Source organism: Musca vetustissima, unplaced genomic scaffold (assembly GCF_032173495.1).
Source record: "Musca vetustissima isolate MV318-11 ecotype Yass unplaced genomic scaffold, APGP_CSIRO_Mvet_v1 utg3273, whole genome shotgun sequence".
Lineage (NCBI taxonomy): Eukaryota > Metazoa > Arthropoda > Insecta > Diptera > Muscidae > Musca > Musca vetustissima.
This window is the reverse complement of record NW_026887631.1, coordinates 520,951-531,140: the sequence shown is the minus strand read 5'-3', so window position 1 is coordinate 531,140 and position 10,190 is coordinate 520,951. Positions and strand designations below refer to the sequence as shown.

The 10,190-nt window shown below is 36.6% G+C and overlaps 1 protein-coding gene across 1 annotated transcript; it reads left to right on the top strand.

Moving 5' to 3' along the window:
* Nucleotides 1-1,231: 1,231 nt before the first annotated feature.
* On the top strand, nt 1,232-6,550 carry LOC133335264 (organic cation transporter protein; the record flags this gene model as incomplete). The annotated part of the gene is made up of 9 exons (XM_061543554.1): nt 1,232-1,603; nt 1,678-1,833; nt 1,954-2,218; nt 3,840-4,107; nt 4,216-4,513; nt 5,748-5,928; nt 5,992-6,137; nt 6,221-6,348; nt 6,544-6,550. Coding segments are annotated over 9 exons (1,821 nt in total), but the record flags the coding sequence as incomplete, so codon positions are not given.
* Nucleotides 6,551-10,190: the final 3,640 nt, after the last annotated feature.

The following is a 10,190-nucleotide window of genomic DNA, read 5'->3' as shown; positions in this document are numbered from 1 at the left end:
ACGCCAGCCCACAAGCGCGTACACACATACATACATGTTATCTTTTGTACATGCTGGTGTGCACACGTAAGCTAGCTTACCAACAATGCCTGTACTATTTACGTAGCATCCGTTTGGAAGTTTGCGAAAAGACAGTGAATAAAAGAATCTCAAGAATATTAAAGATTATTATAGAGAACCTAGTACTTTGTTCCTCTTTAAAAAGTTTAATCATACAATCCGAAATTCCATAATCGGTTTAGCTCCCCTAAAACAAAGTATTCCAATAAATTACATTTTGCAAGTTATGTATGCGGCCTTTATTCCAGAAAACTATATTACAATTTCTCACAAAAGTCAACAACAACTCATACGCTCTCCAACAATCACGGTTATATTTCTAGAAATTATGAAAAAGTGTAAGCATAGTCAAAAATAGTGATGGAAACATGTATGGACCATTACTATGGGCTTGTCTACATATTCTTAGACCGAATTGCTATTAATTATCACAATTTTTTTTGAACTATGAGGTAAGAAAAATCTCACGACCAGATTTTCCGACGAGTTTTCTTCACAATAATTATTAACTCTAAAACTGTTGAGTCCACCTTCGTATAACGTTGGCAGCCAGGCGTATTTAATCTCATCTAATATGATTGACTTTCTTCCGAGGGAACAAATCAAAATGGGATATAAAGAAAATCAACCGGAAAATAAACCAAATAACACAAAAAGGGGAAACGTACAATTGTACTTAACGTCAGAATTCGAAAGGACGTTGGAATTTCATCAACGAACATTAGCCTAAGAAAATCGAATAGAACAATAGAAGGAAACACGATTTGGACATGCATGGGGTTATAACGAATTGTGATGTCGTTGTTGTTATTCTTTACCACGATGTGGGTAATCCTAGGTTAGCAATGTCATTACTTACTTGGCTGCAGTTAATCACAAACAGTGTGTGCTGCCCGACACACAATGTAATGTTTTCGACGTGTGTTCGTTTGTTGGCTCGTTCGATATTTGATTAATTTGAAACCTTTTTTGGGATTGTAATCGCCAACGACACAATTACTAAGTTCTAAAAGGAAGCTTTTCCTTGGATTAACATTTGTTATTAAGTTTAGTTTCTCTTTATCTCCCCCTTTCACCCGTTCTTAAAGCAAGCAACTGGAAAATGCCAACTACCCAGCCGTCCTCGTTAGAGCATGATGACGATAGCACAAATCCCAATAGAAGTACGCCCAACAAGGCGAGCAATGAACAAAGGACCACCACAGCCGCCGGACTCACTGAATCGAATCTGACCAAAAGAGGTTCCCAGTCAAACAATGCCGACGAACACAGAGGTTCTGCGGGTAGCACTGCCATAACTCAACACAGAAATAGTGGGTCCAGGGACTCGAACGGCGGCAAAGCGGTAGATCTCTATATACGTGGTCCCGAGGGCGGAGGAGGCGGTGGCAGTGGCAGTGACGGTGACGAGGATGCGGGCGAGGAGACTGATGTCATTGGCGACCTAGTGGGGCATTTTGGCAAATGGCAGTTTCTGATGACCATGCTGCTGTCACTGTTCCAAGTACCGAACACCTTTCACATATCGTCGTCCATATACCAAGTGCGTTCGTTGATTGACATTTACATAATTCTCTCCCCTCTCTCTAAAGTCTGATTGTCATGTCTGTTTTAAAGGCGGCCAGCAAGGATTTCTGGTGTAAGCGGCCCACTCACCTGCAGCACTTGCCAGTGGATGTGTGGCGTAATCTGAGTAATTCCAATGACAATTGCTTTCAGAATCTGGTCGACTGGGGTGGCATAAGCAACGAAACCATGGAGCAATTGCAACAGGTATGTATGGCATTGGGCTAGGCGCGTGTGCTCGTAAGCCCTTTGGAATTTTGTAAAATTGTAGCAAAATCTTGTTGTGGTTGTTGGTATTTGGCATGTCTGCCTTTTGTGTCGTTACAGCAAGGATCTGTATTCAAGAGCTTTGTTGGCAACAATGAGACACGGCGAGCCTGCTCAGCTTGGGAGTATGCCGTAGACGATAACGTGGGGAATAGTTGGACATCCCAGTGGGATCTGGTGTGTGACAAGGAGTATTTGAAAAACGTGGCCGAGATGTTCTTCCTGTTGGGTGTGGCAACGGGTGGCATCATTTCCGGTTACCTCTCGGACAAATTCGGCCGCAAAACCATGCTCTTCATATCGGCTGTGCTGCAGACCATCTTCGGTAAGTGCGACCCTTTTCCAATTGAAAATTACAAACCTACAGAAACAAACAAGGCTACACAATGAGGAAGCAACCGGTGTACGATTCTCTATGACTTTGAACTTGACAGCCTGCTTTGCGGTGTTCACCTTTACACTTGGCCAATGACAAACACACAGACACACAAAAGGACATTGATTTGAGATGTGGCTAAACATTCAGACAAACACACATACACCCACACTACAGACATTTAAACGATTTCTGCTAGCTAGCTGACTGACTGACTGGTATATGACTGGGTATGTCTTCTTAATTGTTTTAATGTCACTTATCAACCGTTTGAAGAACAAGGCTTAATTGAGAAGGACCTTTCAGAAGGATGCTGCAATGAATGCAGAATGCATGACTGACTATAAATGGCTGAATTGCAATATCAATGTTTTATTCCAACGCCCACACAGACAATCGAGTAGGTGTCCCAACACCCATTTGATTGTCGAAACCACAAAGTGAATGAACACCCCCCAACTTTCCCCCACATTCGCATATAGACAGAGCCACATCCACATCCCACCTACCGACTATGCAAAGCAATTACAGTAGTTCTTTTGTGATGCCATTGCTATGGCTACTGCTGAGCACAAGCAGCAACAGAATTGGCGCATTGTTGCCATGACTTTAATGGAAATGTAAAAATAACAGTTTTTTTTTTTTAATTTGTATTCCGAATCAAACAATTCAAACTAAAATAGAAACATTGTAGGATATCACACATGCACACACTCACTAACCATAAAAAGGTTGTGACATGCTGAATACTTGTGTTTGTGCATAAATTGAAATAAATGCGGCTATATTTAATATCGATTACAAGGAATCGGAGGGCGAGTGAGGGAGAGCTACTCGGAGTCAGTGGGTAAATCGTACTAAATTATTCGAATCGAGAAAAACAATTCTAGGAAATATTCGAAATTGATTTTAGGAATCTCTTGAAATGCGAACAAGGAAGATATACATCCAGATGTATGTTCGGGCTTGTTGTTCGTTTCAGAGAATACACTTATTTCTGACTATTCGTTGATAGCCAATCAAGTTAAGAAATCTACACCCACACTGGAAAGTTCATTGTAGAATACTGAGGAACCATTATTATTGCTGGAATACCATTGTGTTTATTTTATTTTGTTCTTATTATTTTTTTTTGTCAAAGCAGTCAGGATAATCAGATGAGTTCGTGTTCGAATATATATTCTAGATTTTCAACTCCTATGTTTTTTGATGTTGAAAATCGAATGTATATACCAAGCTTATGTATATACCTAAAGATGGTCCGTCACAAACGGTGACGTATACAAAACTGCAATTTTATTCTCAAACATATTTCAAAATTAAATATTGGTCTTAACATGCTTGAACAGTTTTTGACCGATATTATACGTCTCATATTCCATCTGAGTTGGTTACAAATAGATGTTTTGCGTTTTCAGATGAAAAATACAACTAGGCAGAATTTACAATTTAGATTCATGTTCTTAAGGTCCTCCCCAATGGCGAAGAATTTTAAAGTTCTTCCTGGGCGAATTTAATGACACTTTTAATTGTTTGTTTTACATATCGATTTCTGTATATTTCATTTCAGGTTTGGCTTTATATTTCCCCCATTCTTTTGAATTCTACATAACATTAAGAGCCCTATTGGGCCTAGTGTCCGTCTCGGTGACCTATTCGGGCTTGATATTGGCCATTGAATATGTCGATGGCAAATGGCGTACAATAGCTGGCATGTATAACCTATTTCCACTGCCAATATCTTACATGGCTATATCCGGTATTGCCTATTTAACGCAAGATTATCAGCGGCTGCAGCTGTGCATTGGAATTCCAGGCATTTTTCTTTGCTTTTTGTGGTGAGTGGACATTTGACAATTGCTTTTATTTATCGCCATGTTACGCTGTGAAAAACAATACTAAACCATTTCCATATATTTTTCGTCTTGTTCGCCTTCTCTGCCTAGGTTTGTAGTGCCCGAATCACCACGCTGGCTCTTAGTCAAGGGTCGCATCGACGAAGTCAAACAAATTGTGGAAGCCGCTGCCCAATTCAATAAACGTGACTTACCCAGTGACTACGAGAGCCTGCTGAAACCACCTCCCCAGGAAGAAAACTCCCAGGATTTCTTTTACCTCTTCAAATCACGTTACCTGAGGCGTATTACGATTTGTTTTCTCTGCATTTGGTTTACCATGAATTTGGCCTATTATGGCTTCATCTTGAACATGAACACGTTCGGTGGTAATGTTTACTTGAATTCGGTAAGTGAATTATGGCAGCCGAAACGCACCCACACACACACTGCCCACATTCATCATCCGCCTCTACAATTAATTAAGCACTTGTTGATTTTATTTCTTCTTAATTATTCGCACCAAGAAGAGAACAAATTAAAATTGCCACGGCATTGATATGCCGTTGAACGGGGGCCGGGAGTTCTTCTAATGGCCTTTTTCATCGGCCAATAAACACCATCATCGGCCGATAAACATTTAAAACTTTCAGCATTCAACATGTGGAAAATGTTTACATGGAATGTTTCCCCAGACAGTTCTTCTGTACTCACACACACACGCACACACATTTGTACAAGCACCTATTCCACATAATTGTTTGTATATTGATAACACAGCAACAACATCGCAAGTTTAAGGGTGGGTGGGGGCAATATTTTGGCAAAATGCCCACAATTTGATAAAATTATGTTTCGTTCGACTTCGAATACAGTGGTTTGAAGTGGAGTATGTATATTAATAACAATTAGAAGCTTCGTATACAATCATTATAGATTTGGGTTGGCACAAAAATAGACATAATTGAAGGCATTAAAACCAATGGGTTGTATACGAATTTATACTGGAAATAATTGTTAGAATGACCTGCAAGTTCACCGAAAAATGTGTTTATGCTAGTTTAATAGACTTGAAATTACTGAATAGTTTGGGAGACATCGTGGTTTATATGAGCCATGACAATATTGAAAACAAAAATTAGCTCTGATTTCTTTCATCAAGGACCACGTTCTTCAAGGGAAAAATGTCTCTGTAATTAAAGATCGTTTCAGGTGATATACCAATCAATAATGCATTGAGGGTAGGGAGTAAATCGTATTAAAAAAATCCATTCTAACCGAAGGCAACGTGTATTTGCTTCTGTTCCTTTGAAGACACTGTCCACAATGTGAAAAATCAGTTCGTCTGACAGAAGAACGTGTAAACATGGAAAATTCATGCCGTTGGCTGTGAGCGTGTTTTTGTTGTTTTAAGTTAGCCATTGCGATGTTTAGGAGGCGCATTGCTTATTTTTCGCACATTAAAATGATGGATGACGGCAGGCAGATGTTTTCAGGCTTTTGTTCTAGACATGAATTTCAAACGATATGAAATATTTAATTTTCCGTGCATCATATCAACAAAACAATGATTAACGATAGTTATTTTATTTTCTAATTTCGTCTATTTTTTGATATTTATCCAATATCCATTTACATATTAGGCCCTAGCTGGACTGGTGGAAATACCAGCCATTGCAATTGCCATGTACATAATATCGAAGGTCGGCAAGAAGTGGCTCTTCAGTGGCACTCTAATTTGCGCTGGCATTGCCTGCTGTTGTGCTGCCATAACTGAGGGCAAGGAGGACATTTTATGGTTGAAAATCACCTTCATTATGATAGGTGAGAGAGGTGGACGGTCCATAGAAAGAGATTTATATTAATAGCCTCTTCTTTGCCTTGCAGGAAAATTCACTATAAGTGCTGGTAACACAATTATGCCTGTCTATACCGCCGAATTGTATCCCACAGCTATACGCAATGTGGGCGTGGGAGCTTGCAACATTGCTGCTGGACTGGCTCTGATATTAACGCCGTATTTGTCTCTATTGGTAAGACACCAAATGAATAAACTATATTACGGCTAATTTATTAAGTACCCCCCTCTCATCTGATTTCCATTTTTATTTTTTAGAACAAAATCGAGGATCATTTGTTGATGTCGCTTCTAACGGCCTGGTGTTTATTTGGCGGATTTGTGGTTCTGTTCCTGCCTGAAACTATGAAGCAACACACAGCCTCCACAAAGGCAAAGGAAGAAAAGTAAGCAAAGCTATTAATGATACAACAAAAATTAATAAAAGTCATTATGAAAACCTGTATAGACACAATGTGAATTGAAGATCATTGATTGTGGTGATAACATTTTTGTTTTACATACCAATTATATTTACATAAATCTCCTATTAATTATCTCTTTTTTTTTTTTTTTTGTTTTTCCTTTTTATTTATTTACAGATGTTAGAAACACAGCAGCAGTGACAAATGAAATTGTAGTTCATTTTTTCCAGTATAACACGACTTGCTCGGATTTTGGCTGGTCCAGAATTTTATTCAATGGCTTTTAAACATTTGAAAACCCCCATCCCCACCTTTATACATATATACATACAACATTTGCATATCAATACATAAACATACGAACACGCACACACAGCCACATATGTCTGTGTGTATGTGTGTCTGTTACTCAACCGTACAGTATATTTGTTACTAAAATAGAAGAATTCCTTTGATTTGATTTTGAATTTCTTAGTCGCATAACCACAAACAGGCAGGACCTTTAAGTTAAACATTCACAAACACACGTACACTTACACAAACGTTTACACAAGTCAAAGGACTTTGATTATATCGTGAATTTGTCAATTGTCATGTAAGATGAAACCCCACCCAACAAACACACAACACACATTGTTGTAAAGATATTTTGAATTAATTAAGTATTTATATGCAAACATGTATATAGATAGTACTACTCGTCATTTATACATATTTACATTGCCACATCCATACAAACAAAGCTATTACTAGTAGGTATTTTAAAAGAAAAAAAGTGCAAGCCACAAAATCCAAATACATTTAGTCGGTAGTCAATTATTTACTAATTGTTCAAAAACAAAATTAAAATTAAAAAACAAAAAATGAAAAACTCAAAGTTATTGTCAATGAACCAGACGCAGATGAAGAAAGAATGATGTTATATTTGTCAATTAATCCAAGAATAATAACAACAACAACAACAATTATAAATCTACAATGCACACTCATACAAACGTAGATAGATGTGTATTAATAACTCAATCCAATCCAATTCAATTCAATTCGTATCAATTCTAATTAAAAAACAACAACAAGAAAAATCGAATATTTATTATTGTGCATTTCTTTACATTTTAATTTCTTTATATATACTAAATAATTCCTTTGTATTAAATCATGCACATCCATGTTCACAAACACACACGCGCGCACACACTCACACACTGTCCATTCACACACAATATATGTATTTATAAGTAATACGGTGCTACAGCCAAACAAATAAGTGACCAGACCCAGTTAATGGTCTCTCCAAATTTCCTTTTTTCAAACGGTGAACTGTTGTTGGGAAACATCGAATGCCTGTACTTAGGGATACGACCTCTGGCAGTATGCAATGTTGTTTCCATTCTGTTGTTGCACCGTGTAATTGTTGAAAATTGTAAAACGAAATGCAGAAGCAAACATCAAACTGCAGAAAACCCGCTTGAATGTCGTTCGATAACGGCAACTAATCCAATGCATTGTATCGTAATGTCATTGTAAAGTAATGTAACAATGTTTAGATGTTGCTTTGTCACCAACAAATTTATCTAGATAAATAAAAATATGAACCCCGTATTAATAACAATAAAAAATGTACTTAAGAAATCCCCACGCATATAGGACATTCTAAGATATTAACACTTAATTACCTGGATATATTGTTTTGCTAATTCCGTGATGACAAACCACCGCATACCGCCCCACCCCGCCCACACATATACATATAACTAACCCACCTTCAAAGTAATATGACCAACACCACCACATCCCTGAAACTCTAATAGAGGATTTATTTTTGTTGTCAAATAATTATGTACTTACAATGTAAGCCATTAATTAAAATTAAAATTAATAAAAGTATAATTAATTAAAATTAAAAAAAGAAAACTCTAATAAGCAAGTAATAAATAATTTTAGTCATATTTGTATGTGTTTTTTTTCTGTTTTTGTAACATCATTTCAAACAAAGAAAATGAAAAATAATGAAACTACTTGTATAAGTGTTTGTGTAGTTTGCAAATTGATCAAATTAATAAAAAAATAAAATGTTAAAAATTTAGAACTTTATTCGAATGCCTTTATTGGGTGTGTGTGTGTGTGTGGGACAGTGAAAAGTAATCGAAAGGTAAGTTTAGATTTTCAGAAAACAGCGATGTTTTTGGATTGGATTTGTTGGTAATGTCTAAAGCACCGCTCTGTCACTCAGCATAGGTGGGACGAGTGTTGTGGGGAGAAAAGTTTTTATATGATTTTGTGGTTACTTTTAGTATCCTTTGGCGTTGATTTATTTATATCTAATAAATATTGTATCCGACACTAGGGAGATTCATTTTGGGATAGGTGGCGGTGCTGCTAGTTCGATATGAAAAATTGTAAATATAATTTATTTAAGTTGCCTCAATACAAAAAAAGAAATATGTAGATTAAACTATGCAACAATTCCATTTGACGATGATCCTTGGGTCCTTGGCGTGAGTCCAGATTAACAAATTCACAAAATAAAGCCGACAAACCAAGATTGGATATTTGCAAGCAATTTTTACGTGAAACACACAAAGATGTCACCGAATTTAATTGGAAAATCTGTTTGCAATCAAAACAAGTTAAAACGATTTTTAGCACAAGTATGAGCTATACAATGAAAATAAAAAAAATACAGCCAATTTGATAGAAAAAAGTGTCCAATATCCCAAAAATACCGAATATGGGGGATAACGTTATATGGGGGCAAACTTGAAACTCGGAGCAATAATTTTTGGTACGGATACAAATCCAAAATTCAGAAACGTGTCCAAAATAGCGAATATTGAGGTTACCGCTATATGGGGGCTATACCAAAACGTGAACCGATATATCCCATATCCAATATCAAACATCCTAGGCGTAATAGCAATGTCTGCGCAAAATATTAGAGCTCTAATTTAAATATTGCGATCTCTATAGTGATTTCAACAGACAGACGGATGGGACCTATACTAAATCGAAGCGAAAGTAATTTTGTCTCGCAGGGTGAACTAGAAACTGACTTCTTGTTTCATTTTGATGACTTTGTGAAGGAGTCGTCCAATGAAAAAGAATTGTTTATTGACATGAGATCCATTTTTTTTTAATTTGTTGTGTGATACAATACAAGTAACAAATACACTTTTGGAATAGTGGAAATGGTTAAGGGTTAAGTTTGTAATACAAGTAATATTAGAATCAAATTCCCAAAGGCATTTCTATAGCTGATATCCTCTACTAAAATCACATAAAATAATCGTTAATCATATTATGTGTATGAAATGCCTTACACTCATTTTGTAGGAACGACTACTTTAAGGAAGTCTCACCCCCACCCACTCCCTATTGGAATATTCATCGCCCAATGAATCAAATATTTTTTTTAATTAATATTTTCAATTTCCTAAAATATGAAATTCATTGAAATAAAACAAGAAACAATTTCTTCGTATCCCAATTTTTTTTAATTTAACAGCCATCTAAGCTTTGCAAAGCTCACTTTCAAACATTTAAATTACAATAGCTTTAAGCATTTAACCATTTGGCAACAAAATTGCGATCGCCAAAATCAGTGTTGTTAACCTGCATATTTAGCTGGTGGTGATTTTCTTTGGCAATTTGTTATTTCTAAACCATTGGGGGAACTGTTGGCACGCCATTTATAAACAACAAGCTAACCGTTATCGAAAGTAGATCGTTACCAGCCTTATCGAAGGCAACACAACACAAATTTCAAATTGCGGATCAAAACAAAAAAAAGAAAAAACAAAAACAACTAAAAAGAAATAAATTAA